Below are 21,296 nucleotides of genomic sequence, written 5' to 3' on the forward strand. Positions count from 1 at the left end.
GAACTTTGGACACATTTGGTAATATTTATGTGCCCTTTGTACCCGGATTAAATTAACTTTATGTGGAAAAAATACGTGCCAAGTGTGTTTACATAGACATGGCCTAAAAGCTCAATTTAAAATAAATAAAGGTTAAACCCAAACCCGAAGTCCTGGTGGCCTAGTGGGTAAAAGACCAACCTCTCAAGTATGAGGGCGCGGGTTCGATCCCAGGTCAGGCAAGTACCAATGCAACTTTTCTAAGTTTGTATGTACTTTCTAAGTATATCTTAGACACCACTGACTGTGTTTCGGATGGCACGTTAAACTGTAGGTCCCGGCTGTCAGTGAACATCCTTGGCAGTCGTTACGGGTAGTCAGAAGCCAGAAAGTCTGACACCAGTCTAACCAAGGGGTATCGGGTTGCCCGGGTTACTGGGTTGAGGAGGTCAGATAGGCAGTCGCTTCTTGTAAAGCACTGGTACTCAGCTGAATCCGGTTAGACTGGAAGCCGACCCCAACATGATTGGGAAAAAGGCTCGGAGGATGATGAAAGGTTAAACCCAAATCGCACGCAGATTTTAATCAGACTCTGGTTGAATAAATAAATAAATCAGTAAATTAAGGCGGCCAACTTTCCGAAAACTGAATGCGGGACTTAACCTTTCGTGAAAAGGGGGGGGGGGGTGCATTGAAAAATGATCGGACGGAACTGATAAAATAAAAACCGTAAGCAAAAAGCTATAATTTAACCTATCAATATCGTGTCACAGCGTGCACTATTGTCTTATTTTCAAAATCATTAAGCCTCACGAGTTCAGTAGAAATAAAGAGAACGAGATTATAAGTAATCTGTGTTCCTGCACTGTTGACCGTGCGCGCAGGTGGGTGTTGTGTAGAAGCGTGGTAGAAAAATAGGGATGCGGGACATGCGGGACGCATACAACGTTTTGCGGGACTATTTTACAAATAATTTCAAAACGGGATTTCGTCAAGCATTGCGGGACGGTCCCGCAGAATGCGGGACGGTTGGCCGCCTTACAGTAAATGGACTTTAAACTCGTAGAGGTCAAAGTATAATAATCAAGAATAATTATATTAGCATTCGAACCAGTTGTATAATAAAACTTCAGAATCATAAAGACTTAATTTTCTCAGATTTAAATAAACTTTTCAATTTATTGGCACCTATGAATGGTAGCAGGCATATAACAACTATCAGGTATTTGGCTGTCTAAATACTTTAACCGAAGTTACGATTTTCTTACAAGAAATATTGTCTCTGTCTCCTACCATCGGGCCAAATGTCTACCGACTGTTCAAACTGCAGTGTGGTAATGTTTACGGCCTTGACCTAATTCACTCAGTGTTTTGTCTAAAATCAAAAACATGACAAGGAACAGAACTGTCCCACATATAAATTCCCACAGAATCTCGATCAAATTAATCTAGAAACTTCCAAAACATACGCATTGTTACAATCGCATGACCTAGGCGTGTTATGTATTTATTATGAACACAAACATAAGACTGTTGAATACTAGCCGTGACTCATAGTCGAACACCTATTGAACAAATCAGTCGCCTAGGATTTACTATTACGTTTAATTTGTCCTGCAGCAGGTGATTCAGTTATTTATTTCACTTATATCCTCGTAACATTTTGTGTACGTCGATGAGTGTTCGAAAATAAGGTTCGAAAATAAATAATAAAATAATAATCTACAGGATAGGTCGTGTTAACTTACAGGTTTCTTTGACGTCTTTATTTACGTACATTAGTAAAAACCTCTTAGTAGTAACCTGTGAATATGAGGCGAAAACAACTTTTTAATCCAACGTTCAATATCAACAGTAAGGTCCTGCTCATTAAACAGTAAATCACATACGCTTAATTGGCGCGCGCTTGTCGTTAAAATAGTTCGTGTCAATTAGAATAGACTATGTTTCTTAAGCGGCACTTGTCAGCTAATTAGCCTTAATGTTCGGCGCCTTAGAGCAATGTTTTTGAGCGACCGTATCCGGCAGAAGTATCCTGAGTGCAGGGTCGACCGCTTGGTAATGCGATTGCTTTAAATTGACGCAAATTGTTCACAGCTCGTGGTGGTAAGACAGATGGTGAAAATATAATGGGATAGTGAAATTATTGGCACTCATCATTCACTTTTAAGTTAAAGGCAGATACATAGTTTATGAATTACGTTATGATCGAATACTTCCAGGATTTAACTTAGGTACATTGGCTTTAACCGAATCTGGATCTATCCTCACAATTCTGCATCTTATTGATGTCAGTCAATTGAACAAATGTCAGGCAATTGGGTTTATGATCTTACCCTTGCCAGGTAAGATAGGTATTGAGAGTTCCCAGGAACCCATCTCAAACCTAATGATAAATTTTAGCTTTGTGTACAAAACAAAAGAGACATTTACAAAAATATTACATTCATAGAAAAAAAAAAACAAAAACAATATTCTGTGAAACTGTTTCATGTAAAACTTCAGCACAATGTTGAACGAGGTCGGCTTTGCGCTAAATTGTATTTGTTACGTAATCCATCATGACTAAATTGGTACATGTGTAGTAAATGAACTGTGCTGTTGTTAGAGAGAACCATGCACTTGCTAATACATAACTGGTTGTTTAAATAAACAGAAATACCGAGGTCGTCTATAGAAAATGGAACTGTAGGCGTCAGTCGAAGACCTTGCGAGCTCTCACGCACTGTCTTTCATATTATTGTAACGTTTATCTATAACTTATGAGTTGTATGTCATAGTAGCTATAAAATGGTAATTAAGTAGCTATGTACTAAAAAGATTAATCTATCCTTCCAACGTTACATTTATATATTTATATACTTCCAACTAAATCAACTATCTTGAACCTTATTGCTATTGCTTAAGGCTGTTTGCACTAGTTGCACTTCATTCGATCCTATTCAAGAAAATGTTTCTTTGGGACATAAAGAAACGAATTTTCTCTTTGGCCAATTATATTATTTGTATGCGCGCACTATCTATAGGTAGGTACCACTCTTGTCTTAATTTCAAGAAAACTTGTAAACTAACTTTACACCTTAAACATCTACAATGTATTTGCGTCGAAGTAATTAACATTATCTATTGACGCTAGGTAGGTACAATTACTGCAAACACACATAAAAATACCATAATGTTAGCTGTAAAAGTAAATATAAAAAAACAACATAATTCCATGGTTCTTAAAGTGGTTTTTATGTGAATCCTGTCGCAATAAAGCCATTGTGGGGTAAATCAGGCGCAGCTGTCGGAAACCGGTTGGACGGGAGGTCTAACATCACAGCTCCGAAGTATTGCATCCTCACGCATTCACAGTCGCTGCACATTCAATTTATATTGCCCACCTTTAAATCTATAACAGGGTTATTCATTATGCTGACTTTGACCTTTGCTGACATTACCTAATTTATATTTCGGTCAGCATTTGAATTATTAAATTATTTCATAAAATTAATTTAATACATGCAGATATTTTGTGTGTCTACGTTGGTTTTGTGGTTAAGCTCGCAGAAAATCGTCCAAGTAAATATGGGACAAAAAATATTTGCCTTGTTCCATCTAAGATTAGTGTGGCCTCAATTTACTTACTTGAGGCAACACAGATTAAAAGGTTTAGTTTTTTTTTATCTCAGTAGACGCAATAAACTGTATCTAGTTTTAGAATACACTAGGCACTCGCTTAGTTAAAATTCCTCATTCATACAATAGTTGCATTTTATCGTTTATTTATGCAAATATTTCTCTCACAACACAAGGTAGGTATATTACGCTTAATTTAATTCAAATACCTCAAGTCAACTGTAGCCTTATCAATGCTTTAGAAAAACAAGTACTAGAAACTGAATAAGGAAAATATTCGAGCTGCTGCCATTAACATAAACTGCCATCGAATGTAGTCTGGTTAATTTATGCGTATGCGTTGATCCGCCGCGAGGTACGGGGGACCTTGCAGGACCACCTTCGTGGCCCAGACTGTCTGAAGGCCCCGAATCACCAACCTGCTCGCCTTACCGCCCCACTGATCGATCAAGCCGACTAACTCGTCACGCTTACAACTTTCTGATGATTATGCAAGTACACTTTTTTATTCTTAATTCGTCTTGACAAACCACTAAATATGTCAAGTGTGTGCTAAATGCGAAAGGATGTTTTGCATAAAAATAAAATATTATATTTTGCATAAAAATAAATATTAAAAGCAGTTTTGTTTTTGCTCGTTTCGGCCTTATGAATATGCATGCGGTTGCAATCAATTTTGCTGTCTTGTGTTCCGGTTTCAAAATAACACAGGGAAGCCTTGGAAGGTGTAGCTCATGAAAAATAACGATCGTCACTTTGAGGCTGCCCAGACTTATGCGAATTTTCCTTTCTCAAATAAATATGTCCTTACAAATAACTTTGGAAGTTTCTAGACCAGAAAACTGTGCTTATACATTCATGGACGATATCACATTATATTCATTTCTTCCAGACTGTTTGATGTTACATTTCTACGTTTATATACATAAGGAAGAACACTTACATCTCTGAACTGTACGCTGCCTGCCTCTCCCAGCTCGGAGACGGACGTGTAAGCCGCCTCAGGCTGGATGAAGAGCTGGCACAAGGCCATCTCTTCGCTGCGGAACATGGCCCCCATATTGGTGGTCTATTGTGCCCCGCTTGTTTCTGCAAATAGAAGAAAACAGTGTCATCAATAGCCATTCATTTTAAGAATGTTACATGATCGATGATCGGACAAACTGGTTCTGGTTTCAGGAGGACATGACAGGATCGCGTGTCTAGTAAATCTTCTGAGAATGTCAGAAACAATCAACGGTCGAAAGAATTGAATTAAAACCATATCGCTTTGAGAATTTGTTAGCATAAATTAATTTGATCCGGCGCGATCCAACTGCGCGTTAAGCAGTTAGGAAAATAATTGGAATGCTAGTGCATAACCAGTGTAGTGTAAACAGTTTAGGTGTAGGTAAAAGTTGAGGCATCATATTGCACGTATCGGACCATTTTCGACACCTGCCAATACCTACAGATGTGATTAACACAATAGGGCAAACGTAGGCAATTTGTTTTCGCGGTCGCTCAATGAAATGGGGGCAACTTCAACTTATTATCACTTAACGTCACAAGGTTGACTTATGATTACTTATTGCAAGTTATCGGTAACGTGTGAATTGACAGACATAACATTGCTTTGCTATTGCCTGCTTATGGGACCGACAATATTCAGTATGTTATTTAACAATGATCGCTTTTCTATATACGGATCCAAACATATTAGTATCATTGTTAGCAGTTGGATTGGCGCGTGCTTTGTGTACCAAAGAAGAATGGGCACGGCCAAATATGGGTTAAAAGTCGAGAATGGCTAGTGGTCGCATTTGTTAGCTTGTAGCCATTATCAGTTAGGTATCTTATAAGTTATAAGTTATAACCACCTACGGATTCTCGACTGTTTGCAATACGTGAAATACGTATATAGTCGGCAAAAAGTTACAAGATGAAATTATTAACATTCTGAATGGACCGACGAGACACTTTCGCCATATGAAACTCGTTATGTAACTAATAGCTGGATGGAATATTAGAAATACATAGATGATCAAACATCCATATTGACGTTGTAAGTCGCAGCATTTAGTCTGGACATTGGACAGTTTAGCTCATGTCTATCATATTCCTTGCCAATTTTCGCTAATGGAAGTTCGGCGTTTGATAATTTGATCAGACTGCCAGCACGAATGGTTGCAATAGAAACAACATCAAGTGAGTCATGCTACAAATTACGGGTAGTCTGAGCCACTTTTTAGCGCATTAAACATTGAACGAGTTGTGGTTACTAAGCGTGACACCAGATTCGATACGCGTACTCATGCGTGCAAGATGTTTTTAAAAGCAAACAGTTTCATTGGACTTCAATCGTCTAATTAAGATCATATTAGTATAAACGAACAATTACGTCTGCTGCGGTTTGAAATATCAAAAGTAGTTAAGAACAAGACAGTATTTCAGTGCAATCTGATGACAACGTTATTAAATTGTAACAAACTAAACAAAAGTAATCTCCTGGAACTGCTCTTAAAATGGGACGCGTTGATATTGCAGGAAAACCCACTAATCATTATGTTTGTGAGATATATGTAACTAGATGTCATGAAATAAGAATGGCGTGAGACTGAATGCTCGTGATAATAACTGAAACATGTTTTAGAAAGATAGTGTTGATATCCATTATTGTTAATTCAGACCTTATGAGAAATGATAGGAGAATGTAATACAGGAGGATAACTTAAGGTCATAGCAAAACCCTACCCGTTGGGAGCTTGAAAAAGGTTGATGATTAAATTTATTATATTTCATTTACATATTATTAGGCAAATTATTTCATTGGCACACGACCCCTTTGAGATATTGCATGCTTGAATATTTATTCTACAATCAAATAACAACGTTGCTATGATGTGACAGAATTTGAAATAAATTAAATCCAGTCAGAAGTGTTGACAGTAACAACAATGACGCTATCGACGGTAATTATTATTGTTTTTGAAGTACGTACTTAAAATGTTTTTGTTACAGCAAGTGATTTGTTCACTCACGTATGCCTAGCTTTAGAACAACATCTTAATGCTGAAGTAATTTAGTTCAATTGGGTGCTTAATGTCGCCTTGACTTGGACGAAGAACTAAGCTTGTGAATGAAATAAATACGTTTGATAGAACGGTTACAAACAGATTTGTTTAAAGATAATGGGTCTTAAAACTACCATGTTCAAATGCAAATCGTGGTCTAAGAAAAAACAGTCAACTACTTATCTGTCGTTCCCATCCAATGAAGCAGGAATCACGTTCGCATTTCGCGGTCAGTAGCAAGGCCAATAGTTTTTACTTAAACTACTATTGCCAGTTTTTATGTGAAAAGCTATTATTCTCAGATGATATCGTATTGTTATAAGATTACTTCCTAAACATTTTCTTACGGAAACCAGTGACGCAGTGTCTACTTTTTCCAAACAACTTTTCGTCTTTTTTTTTTCCGACGTTAAAAATCATCAAAATGACCCCTCCCGCTGTGGGTTAGCAGCGGTGAGGGAGTGTCAGACTCTTACTGACTAGAAACCGTCGTGTTCCGTCATAGGCCTTTTATGTACCTGGGCCGCGGTATCTCTTTCGAACAACTCGCAGCCCTTCGAACAACCCGCAGCCCAACAACTTTTCGTCTTGAGTAAACTTTTGCGTTGTAATGTTTGCCTTCTTTAAACGCAAGTTATCTACATGAGTGTTGGTTTTATGATTTTTTTCTGTAATCAGTTCGTGCTGTTCAACGCAAATAAAGATATGTATGTTTAACACCTTTATTTGCCAAGTGACTGCAGAAAATATGAGCATTAACTGCTAAAGTGAAGTTAAATAAATCAGAGAAGGGTTTGTGCCCGAAATTCTCTATTAAATGATTTAATTTAGACCACATCATCTGTAGGTAGGTAGTAGATAAGTATATTAAAGTTATTTTAATTGTCCGTCCAACTACTTTTAGGCCGACTATGCTAGTAGATAAAATCACCAAAATTATGCAAACATGCGTGGGAGTATCAGAATCAAAAACATTTGAAAACAACATCCAGAAACATACAAAATTGACAGATAATAAAACTGTTCAAAACTCATTTTACCAATTCTATGTGTGAACCGAAAATGCGAAATGAATAACCAGTGCAATAGACACACACACCTCTTATTATTTCTTTAGTAAGTACTGACGCAAGTAAAAACAAATGAGGTTCATTTGAGCAGCCACCAGCGGAGTAGTTATCATAACAAATGATTGACAAGGCAGTTAGCATGATTAGTAACGATTACCAGAAACAAACAGCAGCCGAGAGGCGTTACATTTGTTTGAGCGTCCTCTCACAAGTTTCTACAGAACCACTGTTCCAGTAAATTAAATATTCAGCTTTGCTTGAGCTATTTTGAATAATGTTCACTAGCTTTACCTACTAATGTTCCCACGACAATGGAAACACATTTTTTATGAACAAGCAAATATTTAAACGCACAGACAGGTTTTGAAGCTATTTTGTCACCTACTGGAATAGGCAACACGTTTTTGCGTCGAAGAAATATGGTCTGAATTTACTTTGAAGTCGTTAACACTAGTTCATTGTGTTCACACTTCCATCACATTTGTTTAAATATCTTCGTTGCCCTACATTTTTGTAATTCAGTATCGAACAAATGTGGAAAAGCAAACAATTTCCTCATGTCTGTAAGTGGATCAGTTGATTTAAAGAATGTAAATCAATATTTGAAGACTGCGCACGATAAGAGTTTATGCATTGGGGAGATACGGGTCGGTTTAAGCTAACCAGCTCATTTAACTTCAAATATTCACTTGAATAAAATTTCATCGTTATCTGCATGTCTTATTGAAAGTGTTATTAAAACGATAATAGTCATTAACGAGTATTTATGAGCTATTGATTAGTCTCACAAATAGATAAGGAAAAGGCTACACTGAAAGACATTTCAATGAGATAATTGATTCTGATCAAGTTGTATGATTGCGGCGCGGCGGAATACTGGAGTTTCGTGAACTATGACATCATGAGCAGGATAAATCGTACCAGCAGTGTTGTGAAGGTTAGAGGTACGTAGGTACACGTAGGTACATATCGCTGCTTCAATTCAAAAGTACCACAAATTAAAAAAAATACAAAAGTATTTTTATCGCAAAAATGCAATCGTAAGTCTGTAAATGAGCTCCTCTGTAAAAAAGTGTAATTTTTATATATGGTAGTTTTGAATTGAAGCAGCGATATATTACCTACATGTACTGTTGTGCTCTCAAAGGCCAGTCGTCCGATGTCGGTTTCCGGTGTCGACTGCTAATATCGCTTCCGATTACCTGACCTTTTAACTGTTTTTTACGGGAATGGAATGTAACCGCATGCAATTAATCAAGCGGTTTATTTTTATTTGTCCTTAATTGATTTATGATTTTATATTGATTATTGTTGGAGGGAAATCTAGACTGCAGATAATAAAGAGTAGTTAAATATGATATTGAGGATTTAATTATGAAGTGTTATTAAAAGAGTATATTTATGTGTTAAAAACGAAAATAACATGCAAAAGACACAGGATAGTAGATATTTCTTACATGTTTATATGCCAAAGTGACTTTAACACTTAATTTTAGCATGAGTTATTTATATACAGGGCGCATTAATCTTGGACCTGATACGGGAGCACTCTTGACAGAAATATACTTATATTTAGCCGCCGCATGTTTATAAACCAAGTTCGACGTTCAGCAACAATAAATTAGCTGCCTGAAAATACTTTCATAAAAATCTGGTGCAGGTACACTTCAAAGTAAGCAGGGGAATATTTCGACACTATTAGTCATAAACAATTGCAATTCATGATAGGATTAACATAAACGAAGCTATTTCAGTACGGAATGATCGAGAACATCGCCGCAGATATGGGATGACAGCCCATAACAAATTGCTATTGAGAACAGCAGGAAACACATAATTGCAATATTCATAGGTAATACATTCGCGTAAAATATAGTAATTCTGCAGAAATACGACGAATGGGAAGTACGCTTTGAGTGTTATTGGGTCATTTGCCAATAATATAATATGTTGTTTATACATGATGAATATTGAGAATCATTGATCAATTATTGGAACTAAGAGCAGATCAAAAAGGGGTAGAAAGGGGACCTAAGAAGGTCATAATCTGGTTTCAAAGGGAAGACATTGTAAGCAATGAATAAGGATGTCATTGGGAAATTACAACAAACTGTTTAGCATTTGTTTTTAATAACTTCGGTCGCAGGCAAACCTTGCACTCATTACTCATGGAAATGTTTCAATATTTGCTGTAATTGCGACTTCGCACTCTCAAGTTAGTATTCTGAGCGAAACCGCTCCATCATTTGTTTTATTACTCCATTTACAAAACACACGTATGTTAAGTACTCAATGTCCAAAACTTGGCAGTTTTACAAATTAATTAATAATTATTAAAAAGTGGCCATTGAAGGTTATTAAAAAATTTCAACTTTCTTTGCTGTGAGTGTAGTTAACTTGGGTGATTACTAGCATTTCAATTAGGTACGCTTACTTTACTGCTCATACTTGTACCACAGATTAGAAAACATGTGACTCCGAACATTTAATTATTTAGGGTACGTACTTTCCTAATTAAAATTAGATGTTCATTATCTCTGATCTTAAGAGTAACAACAATAATTGTTTGCTCATTACATTATGTACCTACTTTGAAGTGGATATTTTTAAAGATACCTAGATTAACTTTCCAGTCTATGTAATCAATCACACCTGTCTAATTTTGGGTTAACATCCGTTATTTTACCAATTTTGGAAATTCCTGTTACGGTTTTTTTATTTTAAAGATTCCATCGAATACTATTTAGATAGTGTTTATAGTTTTCTTATCACCAACAGATCGACTCTGAGATGAATGGGAAACGGTTATCTAAATAAGAAAACTATAGTTCGGCCATTCAGAGAATGCGTTCCTGACACGTCGCGATTGAACTGACGACGTAACTTTGCAATGGCGTTGCAGTTACGATAAAAATATTTTTGCTGGTTGTTTACCGTTTTAACAATTGAGGAGCATTAAAACAACATTATTATATCAATAATCAATGAATGTAGTTACGTCGTCAGTTCAATCGCGACGTGTCAGGAACGCATTCTCTGAATGGCCGAACTATAGTGCCTTATCTAGCACGTGACTCCCAAGATCGTTCGCTAAACAAACACCTCAGACGAACCTCGAAACAGATGATAGAATTGAATTGATAGCACCTAACTGGAATGATGGCGACACATGTCATGTCCGATATGTTACTAAACGACTCTGACACCGCTATTGAAAGATTTATGTAATAGATAGACTAATATTATAAAGAGGAAAACTTTGTTTGTTTGTTTGGTTGTCATTAATAGGCTCAAAAACTACTGGACCGTTTTTAAAAATTCTTTCACCATTCGAAAGCTACATTATCCACGAGTAACATAGGCTATATTTTATCCCGGTACGGGCAGTAGTTGCCGCCACGGGACGCGGGTAAAACCGCGGGAAAACGGCTAGTGTAATAGATAGACATACTGCTTATGTTATATAACACATCTTATACGACATCGTGATTTAAGACCACAGATTTAAGAAGAAAGATACTTTATAGATTTCTATGGTTTTGATGCATCAATTGAAGATTTTATAGCAGAGTTTAAGAGCGTTCGTACCTATATGTTCTTTCTAAGGAAATGGCGAGTGGTCGTAAAATGGTATTAGCTACGAGTTAATGTCTTACTAGGAAGACTGTTTGCTAAGTCTGAAATTTTTAGTACCTAATAGGAAAATAATTCTGAAGTTTTCTGAATCATTAAGCAGTAATATGAAATTACTGGTTTGAGATCTGTTAGAAATATCAGTTCATGAAGCTGAACAATGAGATCAGCCTTCAAAAGTTTCAAAATCAAAGGCACGTGATTTATAAGCATAACTGAAATACTGCAAAAAAACTAGCCTGATGTAGTGAGTCAGGTGGATAAAAAGCAGACAGATTTGAAAGAACATACAAATGGAGTACCTACTATAAAATGTATAGCCGAGCTGACATAGATACTAGCCAGATATTGACACAGACTAATGATAAGAAAACTCTTAAAAATAACGCTTATGGAAGCAATGAACAGCTTCACGTGATAAAATATCTCAACGAGATACTGTTGAGGGGCAATGTTAAGATAAAACTCACAAGAGGACGCCTGTTTTACTTATGAACTTGATAATGGTATAATAAATAATAATTATAGACCTCCCAATACACTAAGAATGAATCATGTAACAATTTGTAATTAATATTCAGAAGGCGACTGTAAATACTACGAGCAAATTAAAATATTAACGGAATCATTTGCATAAAACTAAAGATAAGTCACAGGACCAAAGAAATTTTTAAGCATCATAAAAACGAATAACACCAATCAAACAATTTTACGATCAAGAATTACACTCTATACGAACATATGCGATAAGCATTACTTAATTACAAAAAATATCAAAACACAATTTCTTCACTAATTACGAACAAACGTAAAGAAATGCGTTCGATTGAAGTCATCAACCACTAACTCGTGTAAAGGCTCGATTCGTAGTCAAGGCGGCTGCTATCGCTCGTACGTTACATTCAATGCAATTAAGTACTCAGGAATTTTTGTTAGCCGCTCAAATGCACCGCGGAAATGAACCTTATTAGTAAGGCGATTAGGTTTTGATTAGTATTGTTAATATAAATTGTGAGGTAGGACGCACCAGTGATCGTGTTTCGTATCGCAGCCTCGCACAGTAACACGTTTGGCGCGAGAGACGCGCGGTAAGCAACTGACGTTGAGTTCATATTGGCATGTTGGTGCCGCCGAACATGTGACCATGCTAACTTCGTGATGTGATCGTTAAATAGTTCCCTAACTTTGGGTATTTTAAACGCTTTAATCATGTAGCTTTGCGTCATTATTAACTCTTCCCATAGAATAAAAGTATTAAGTTTTGAGATACATGCGCACGCGCAAGGCTACTAAATAATACGTACATCCTGTCGGTTTACATAATACACATCCCGCTAATGTAAACTAAGTATTTGTATCATATTTTAATACATTTTTATGACATCGGCCCTATTAAATTGGATCATAGTTTACACTGAAACGGATTATGTAAATAACGGGGGACAAATTATATCATAATTCCTACACGGTCCACCGGCTAAATAGATAATTTATGACAGAATAAATTAAGTTGCGTGGAGTAAACGATAAATGTATAGAGAATAAGAATTTTCTTATAATAAAATGGAATATGCATAAATTACTTACGTGTGAATAAAGCGTTGGTATTCTGCGATAAATATTCACACAAGTGAAGAAGTCGTGCCTCTGTTATTGTCACATCAGCTGATGATAAGGAAGATGAGAGCTATCTCGTGATCGCGCCGTGCGGTTGGCAGCACTGCCGACTCCTGAGCAGCCTCCGCGGCCTCGCGACTCATCATTGCGTGATTCGTACTGTGGATAATAATTACTTTTGTACACTACACTTAATAATTGATCGAAGAACTTTAATTTTATTTAATACAATACCTGATTTTTTGCAAGCATCTCAAAATAGAACATGCAGAATATAATTTGTCCCTAATGACAGGCAATCAAAAACTACAACATCTATATAAAATATTGTCAAATACTCACATTACCTCGAAGAATGCATGTAAAATATAAACTATTTTTTTTTAATTTCTGCCATTGAAAGTCCCATGATATCTGCACACGCAAGGTAGGCAATCAATATTCGACTCACCCGGTGTTTATGCCAATTGCCTTTTGATTTACAAGGAGGAAGAAAAGATGAGCGGAGACGCCATAAGCCAGGTAGGTCAGGCGAATTCTTCTAGGTCAAACTTACGGTGGGCGTGACCAAAACACTCATTTATTTGACAGATCTGTCGAAGATTTTTGACTAAAAGAAAAATGGGCAGGTACCAAAAAAGGCATATGAGGGCGAAGTCGGTAACGTTCCTCGTCCTCCGAACACTGCATTTTGACGACGCTACTTTCTTAGGAGACATTCTGTTATGACATCTCCGCTCGTAATTTGCTTCTCCTTGATTTGTTATGATTGAGGCCTTATCCATTGTAATGAGTCATTTAGGTAATTCAATCAATTGCCTTCCATTATGTAGCTATCATATTACTGAAAATTATATGTTACATGTAATGGAAGTAAAAAATCTGTACATTTTTGTCTAAATTTTGTATAATTTATTGAAGATAAGTACATTCGTTAATAAATATTGTATAAGTACATAATTAAAAAATATACATCACCAACAGAATTGTAAAATTACATATTAGGTAATATTTTTTCTAAATATCAACTATGGCCAGATGCGATTATGATTGTGTAAAACAGTATTGAAAATCGATTTGGACATCCATTCATGGTTTACACAATAATTCGCAGTAGCCTTTAAAAATAACATTATCTAAATAAATTAAAAAATAACAGTGAGCAGATGATTTAGGCGAAACTGTAGATTATAACAAAACACATAAGTACCTATTTCTTGTCTTTGGATTAAGTCAGTAAAACGTAATGGAGGTTTTATGCGAACCTTACAAAATATGCGAGCTTGCAGTTTTTATGCAGTTTGTTTTCATTTTCTTTAAGAATATACCATTTTAAATATAAATGGAAATTATCTAAATGTCTCAGGATATTTGTTAAAAAGTTCGCATAAACGTTTTTAATTAATTCGACGACATGTTAAGAGGGAATACAACTATAAGTTTGATTTGTAAATTCATCTAAGTACATTTATTGAATATTATTGATTAATGATATACGTGATCAAAAATTGACTATAAGTTAATTAACATATGCAGACAACTACAGTGTTGTATGAAATACGTTTAACGTTTACGAGCTCAAAAAGACATATTAAGTTTCATTTTGAGCATACATAGAAGACACCGTGATTTCATATTTTATACGTACAATTAATATTATACGATTAAATTACAATATCGCCTTGGAATATTTTTTATTATTTGATTGCTACTAATTGCTACTAATTATTTGAGATTTTTTAATAAACACAGAAACTAACTATTGACCAATATAAGGTAGATGACATGTCACTATTAAATTATAACTATGTCCAATCTTAGTTTACATTTTGCTGGTTAGCTCCGAAACACTACCGCCGTGAAAAATCTATCATGGCATTTTCAACTTTATCTCCAGTAGATAAGGTGTTAATCTTGAAAACATTGGTTTCCCTGCTTTGAGTATGTGTGCTTAGAAAGCTCGAAGCTAACTAGCAAAACAAACTGCGATTAACAAAAAAACATTTATCACATAAAATTCCCTAAATTATAAACTACATCACATTTCAACCCAACTAAATAATGAACTAAACTAAACAAGGAACTTTAATTAACAACATCCGAGGTAGAAGGGGTAAAGTAAACTAATAGGTAAACTTATTTGGTGAGCGTTGTGTTTTGGCAATGTTGTGCTATCAATACAAAATATAGCCTGCAATTAATCACAAGACAAACAATTAAAATATCACGGTCTCAGACTTCATTATTCCAACCCATATAAGAACTTAAAAAAAACGAAAGTTGGATCTAACATTTTTCACGTTCACATTGGCACTCCGAATATTGCATAAAACAAACAACAATGCAAAATATATGAACTTACTTAAAATATCAATACGGTCTTGCAAGAGACTGATATTGCCCAACTATTTATGGTAAGAAATGATAATAAATTATGATGTACTTGTCGTCATTATGTGTTAATGTAACTACACTCGTAGACATTTAAAAGTAAACAGAATAATTTCTACGCTTTCTAAAATGAAAATCTGCACCAATACAGACAATTGTCAGATCATTTCACAATGAAATATAGGTATCGAAATTCATAATAAATAACAAGTAATATCAAAATAACAAATTTTCATTATACAATTTTAAATACCATCACAATTATAATTCGTAATTTACGTATACAATAAAATTACTCGGATATTTACGATCGTTCCCACGACATGAATGATAGCGATTCACTTTAGTGATATTCCTACAATTCTTCCTTTCATACTAATGCAGTTATTTACTCGTCGCACGTCATTGTTCACCAGTCGTAAAATAAAACAATGGGAGATTATATCTTGACAGCTTATAACAACTATTAAGACAAAAGTATAATAATATCTAAAATACAATAGTGCCTTTGCTGTGTCTATTGGATATCTTATTACTTCCAAGAATCGATGTAGGTCGTCATGCAAGAGGCTAATTTTTTTTTTTATTGAGGATATAAAATTACACTTCTTTTCCTAAATTGGCAAGAGTACATTATTAAATCAAAAACCTCGCAATGACCTCTATCTAATATTGGTATAGTCACAATTACCGATTTACAGCGTTGATTATCAATATCGTCCTAACGCGAACTCTGTTCTCACCAAACCAATGTTTACAAACGGTCCAGCCATTTTTGATCAATGTAGGAATAAAAACAAATTATAAGGTGTTTACGACGCGGTATAGGGATATTTTTGGCACGATTAATCAGCGCGTATTCTTGCCTAATGTTTGTAATACAAACGCGCGGTATACATCAATAAGAGAATTTGTGGAAACCGCTCTCAGGTTGGATCTGCATTTGTTGCCAGTAATTTATCGAATAATTCTCGTGATCATATTTCTGTACACAATATTGCATACGCTTAAATAACAGTGTTCAAAGGGAAACAGCGATTGAAATAATGCCCATATTCTTAGTAGTTTAGTAGCCTGTAGATATTTGTAAATATTAGTTGTGTAGCCTCTATATGCAATCACCAATAGTTTTATGTATCTTATAGTTTTACCTGACGTTTTGAAAGTTTTGTTATTAACAAACTTTCAAACCCCTACAGAAAAAAAATGAAGCTTGTGAATCCGTCTCTGGTTTTGTGGATTAAGATTTGAAGCGTTTGTAACACGTTAGGAGGGCAAGTCATAATTTTTCCTGGCCATTTTCCTGTTTATTTGAACGCCTACGCATTTCGACTGGTTGAACTAACCGTCAATGGAACCATTTTGGGCAGTTTAAGGAAAACTTTTGAAGGTTTTTGTTTCCGACGCATGAAAGAGAAGCACCTTATAAAACCAGGAATAGGAAACGTAACTACCTACGATGCATTTATATTAACTTAAGTACTAACATGTGCTAGGATGTGCTATTCCAAAGTTTCTTGTAAGTATAGAGTTTTGAAAAAACTATTTGTTTTTTTATTTATTTCACGACTGATAAAACAATGACCATCTCAACCTCCTAAAATTCAAATATTCTAACCTTGCATCACACACTAGTATCGATTAAAATATGAGAGCAATTCGTATACCTATATTCTTAAAGAACATTCAGTAAGTACATTACATGGCACAGTTATATGAAGAATAAGGGAATTATGTTCACCGTAATAGATACATAGATCAATAATCACCGCGTTGTATGCCGAAAACATACTTTGTTCTATGGCATAATAGACCGACCCCAACATCTTATCACCACAACATCCCAAGGCGTTAAGGGTAGTCGGAAGAAGTCTGACAGCCAGTCTTACCAAGGGGTATCGTAGCCCAGGTAACTGGGTTTAGGAAAAAATTCTAGTAGGTACGACTGCTGTGCCTGGTTCGACTGGGAGCCGACCTCAACAGAGTTGGGTAAGGCTAGCCAAGTGATGATATTATATACCCCAACTTCTTCACCAAATCGACACGCACTTGACCTATTTTTTTTAATCAAATGTATGAATTGTAAATTCTACTAAAGGACAGATAGTACAAAAGTTTATGTTTATATTAAACAGCTGTAAAATTGCCAGCAGTTTATAGACACCGAATCTATGATATTTACTGGTTGGAAATACTGTTATACCCATATTTTATCCATTTTAAGCTGAAACAAAGAAAAAAAATATTATCAACCTATTTCGTTTTCCTTTTTTAACATGTGTAGGTAACACACGAAAAATATTTTATTGATAACTCAGATCAGATGACCGGCTTTCTGAAAATGTTGGCTTTACTTCACCAAAGTATTAAACTACTTAATTTTATAAATCTTTTTTTGAACGTCGTGAAATATTAGCCGCCATAATTACCGGTAACGTCACGGCTTTTTTAACTATGTGACAGTAATAAATGATTTAATTGGCGCATTCGCTTACAGAGTCAACTAAGGATGACCTTAGCGTTCAGCGTTTTTATCACATTGCGCGCGAAAGTTGAAAAGGAAACGTAAAATCTCAATGTATTTTATGGCCGTTGTCGATTGAATTGTTTTGATCATCAATCATCTTTAAGAATTTTTGTAGGTGTAATGTAGTTTTCATATTTATTTATTTAAACTGAACCTAACCTTGTGAAATATAGTCCTCTACTTTTAAAAGTAGTCCTCTCTATCATATACCTATATCACATCAATCTTGAGTAATAAATACTTCAGGACAATGTAATTAAATTACAAGTAAAAATAAATTAATAGCTACTTACTAGAAATACTGGGTACTCTCATGGACCACAGCAGAGTATGGCTGCATTTAACAGTCACCTTTTGTGATCCATCAAATGTGTTTGAAGTGCTTACTATTCCACCGAAGCGCAGAGGCTGGTTATCTGCAAAAATGATAGTTTTTGATTTTTTATTGCTATTTTAAAACGATAATAGCTAAATAAGGCATGTTGCACCGATATATCAAGTAAAATCCACAGTTTTTTTTATTTAATTTTAAGAAACAATAATAACAAAGACCATTGTACAAAGTACAGGTTAATTTTATAGGTAAGAATTCCATAATAAAAATGCAATAATAATGGTGCTACGCATGCATATTAATAATTTCGCCTGACACAATTAAGCCCTAGCACTTTTTTACGATTACTTGTGAAGAAATAAAGTTTTCGCAAAACATGCATGCGGTCCGCAAAGAAAATTCCGAGAATAAGAACACTTCTCTCGCCATGCAAATTACATAAGTGCTACATAAAAACTCACCAAGATTCCACTTAAGTCCAGTAGAAGTGACACGCTGGCAGGTTTCACCAACTGGCACCAGCGAACACCATGCCCTCTTATGCTGCCTAGACTCCTCTGGAATATAGATCACGTGGTCTCCAGGGTGCAGCAGCCAAGAGATACAGTCATCAGACATGAGAAACACATTTGTGTTTGGACCGACCAGAAACTTGTCCCTTACGAGGAAGAGGGTCTGAATGTTGCCTAGGATTTGGTCCAGTCGGCCAGAGGTTTGAGCTATAGCAATGACGTGGGTCAACTGAAAATAAATAAAGATTTATTTATTAATTTTTATTCTTATTTTGTTGAAGAAATTGGGTTGAAAACAAATTGAACACTGAGATTTTCTTCACTTGGTTTCATGATTATTAGGTCTTATTTCTCCTACAGTTCTACATAGCTTTGTCTTACAAATGAAGATTTTTCTTTTATTTAACAAAACATATTTATTTCTGATAATAATAACAACATTTTACTTAAATATGAATAAACAAGTGTTTTTTTTACTATGGCAGCACTAGGAAGTTATTATTGTTGCCATAAAAAATAGAAAAAACGAAAATATTTTACCTGCACTCCCACCATGTTGCTATGTATGTTGAGTTCCAGCAGAGCTTTTGTGAAGTCGGTGTAGTTCTGATCTGGTGTGTGAATGATCTGAAAATATATAAGATACAACAAAAATTACAACACTGAACTTATAAAATTCATCAAGTCACATGAAATTCTATGAAAAAGCTAGATAGCTTTCTTAAATCCAGCAGTTTAGAAAGCTTTTTTAAAAGAAATGATAAAATTATATTTTCCAAGACTCAACTGAATATTTTACTAATCAAAAATTAGTAATAAAAAATGGAATTTCACCTTACAACCTTTCTGTTTATATTTCTCTAATATTTCATCAGTGATGGAGTCAAAGTCTCCTGTAATGAGATCCGGATCCTGGATGGTAGTCTTTGTCTCATCTGAAAAGTTGCTCAGGAACTTATCCCACTGCTTAGTGCCACCGTCGACGGTCATCCTAACGGATGCTGAAAAATTATAATACAGTAATTACATCAGTTGTAGTTAAACCAATATATTCTGATAAAAATAATATTGACTGAAAACTTTGGATACAGGCATCTTACAGTGAAGCCTTCATATTGTTTAAGTAGTTATAAGCAACAGCTATTCACTACTGAAAACATAGGTAGCTCTCATTCTTTACCCACAAGTTTATACTTTAAAATGTAAATAGTCTTTGCAATAATATACCTTTATTCCACAACCTCTTTATAAATCCAGGGTTTTGGGTTATTGGCCGATTCAAAATAAGAACACCATACTCAATGTTTCCCAATACTTTGTTCATTATTAGTTGGTCAACATCCCATTTCCAGCACTTGACGGCACGAGTCTTTCCCAAACAACCGCCGGGCAGCATACACTGCGGAGTAATATTTTTACCCTAAAAATAATAATGCTTTGATGACATAATGGACTTTTAATTCAAGGATTATGTAGATGGGAAGATGGTTGGCAGCAATCTCGAACATCCAGTTCACGAGGCATCAGACCGCTCTATATGTGGGAAGTTTGTTGTTGCGATACTCAGTAGGAAGGAAAGATCAAAAACAATAAGAGGATAGGCGCGCAGTCTCCATGCAAAACACTTGCTCTCAGCTATGTCAGGTTAGAAGTAAAGACAAAGCTGACATAGTTTGGAAAGCTGAGTTGGTGATCATATGCTTTGATTGAAACCACATGTTTTAAAATATAAGGTTGTTTATAATTCAATTACATTTCTTTTATTTCTGTGTTAGTTATTAAAAAAGGAGGTAATGTGACCATTGGGTCATATTGTTATTTAATATTAATTTAAAAAATTACAAAAATAATTAATCCCCTATAAATAACAATAGTCCTTGAATTTCTGTATGACTTTTCTATAATGCTGGTTCTAAATAGTAACACAAAGACAAATTTAGAACATTAGTGTTCACATATAGACCAATTGAGTCAATAGAAATAGTCGACGCGATATTTAATTCATTTTAAATTCGATGTCCATTTAAGAATATTAGTTTGTACTTGAACTTGTTGATTGTGTTATCATTTTATCAGTGTTAATGATTTTCGACGGCTAATCCCGCTTGCAATAAGCACATGGCTATTGCTTCTACAAAAAAGTTCTTACCAGTATTTATGAAAGATATTTATTGTTATACATTTATAAGATTAAAGTGCAAATTTAGATTTTTCAAATAAATCATTGAGAGATACATACCGCTTCACCGACACCCCCGTTAGTAGCCATGACGACGAGATGCTCCAGGTATTTGTTGATGCAAGCACTGAACTAAGACAATGATTTGATATCCTGTTTTTGGAATTTTAAGTGAAATATCGAAAAAATCTCTTCCGCGATCGCACTATTCGATTTATTGATTTTGAATTTTCTCAGTGTTGCCAGTTAGATTTCAATTTAAAATGCATCTGCTGTCAGTGGCGGAACCATTGAGATAGGATAGAAACAGATAGAAATTATAGTTTAGTTTTCTATAAGTCGATGGGCGGAACTGACTGAGGAACCTTGAAGAACAGAAT

General features: G+C 35.1%; 2 protein-coding genes across 6 annotated transcripts in view; both read right to left on the minus strand.

The window, feature by feature from the left end:
* LOC124632063 (V-type proton ATPase 116 kDa subunit a 1) overlaps positions 1–13,067 on the minus strand; it is a 25,313-nt gene extending 12,246 nt beyond the window's left edge. The window contains exons 1-2 of one of the 3 annotated variants that reach the window (XM_047166719.1): positions 12,944–13,067; positions 4,544–4,689 (exon numbers count right to left, since the gene is read on the minus strand). In XM_047166719.1, coding sequence (XP_047022675.1) covers positions 4,544–4,660 — 117 coding nt within the window. In that variant the 5' untranslated portion in view covers positions 4,661–4,689; positions 12,944–13,067. Of the gene's footprint in view, positions 1–4,543; positions 4,690–12,383; positions 12,513–12,943 lie in introns of those variants that run through there. The other 2 variants (XM_047166720.1, XM_047166718.1) reach the window with 2 other exon arrangements.
* Positions 13,068–13,862: 795 nt separating this feature from the next.
* On the minus strand, positions 13,863–21,255 carry LOC124632064 (thiamin pyrophosphokinase 1). 3 transcript variants are annotated; one of them, XM_047166722.1, is made up of 7 exons: positions 20,977–21,250; positions 19,965–20,157; positions 19,572–19,738; positions 19,278–19,364; positions 18,687–18,966; positions 18,185–18,307; positions 13,863–17,588 (listed from the first exon to the last, which is right to left on the minus strand). In XM_047166722.1, exons 1-7 carry the CDS (start codon positions 21,004–21,006, stop codon positions 17,584–17,586), a joined length of 885 nt encoding a protein of 294 aa, XP_047022678.1. In that variant the 5' UTR covers positions 21,007–21,250; the 3' UTR covers positions 13,863–17,583. The 3 variants fall into 3 exon arrangements, with proteins under 3 accessions (XP_047022678.1, XP_047022679.1, XP_047022677.1); XM_047166723.1 differs by lacking the exon at positions 13,863–17,588 and having other exon boundaries at positions 18,177–18,307; positions 19,965–20,136; positions 20,977–21,255; XM_047166721.1 differs by lacking the exon at positions 13,863–17,588 and having other exon boundaries at positions 18,177–18,307; positions 20,977–21,253.
* Positions 21,256–21,296: the final 41 nt, after the last annotated feature.

Source organism: Helicoverpa zea, chromosome 7 (assembly GCF_022581195.2).
Source record: "Helicoverpa zea isolate HzStark_Cry1AcR chromosome 7, ilHelZeax1.1, whole genome shotgun sequence".
Taxonomy (NCBI): domain Eukaryota; kingdom Metazoa; phylum Arthropoda; class Insecta; order Lepidoptera; family Noctuidae; genus Helicoverpa; species Helicoverpa zea.

Bases quoted from the DNA above. Each gene is read 5' to 3' on its own strand.
- LOC124632064 (XM_047166721.1), bottom strand. From the start codon at position 21,006: ATGGCTACTAACGGGGGTGTCGGTGAAGCG. The intron at 19,739-19,964 runs GTATATTATTGC...ATAATTTTTCAG, and splicing joins AAAGAGGTTGTGGAATAAAG to CATCCGTTAGGATGACCGTC. The intron at 19,365-19,571 runs GTGAAATTCCAT...ATATATTTTCAG, and splicing joins ATAAACAGAAAGGTTGTAAG to ATCATTCACACACCAGATCA.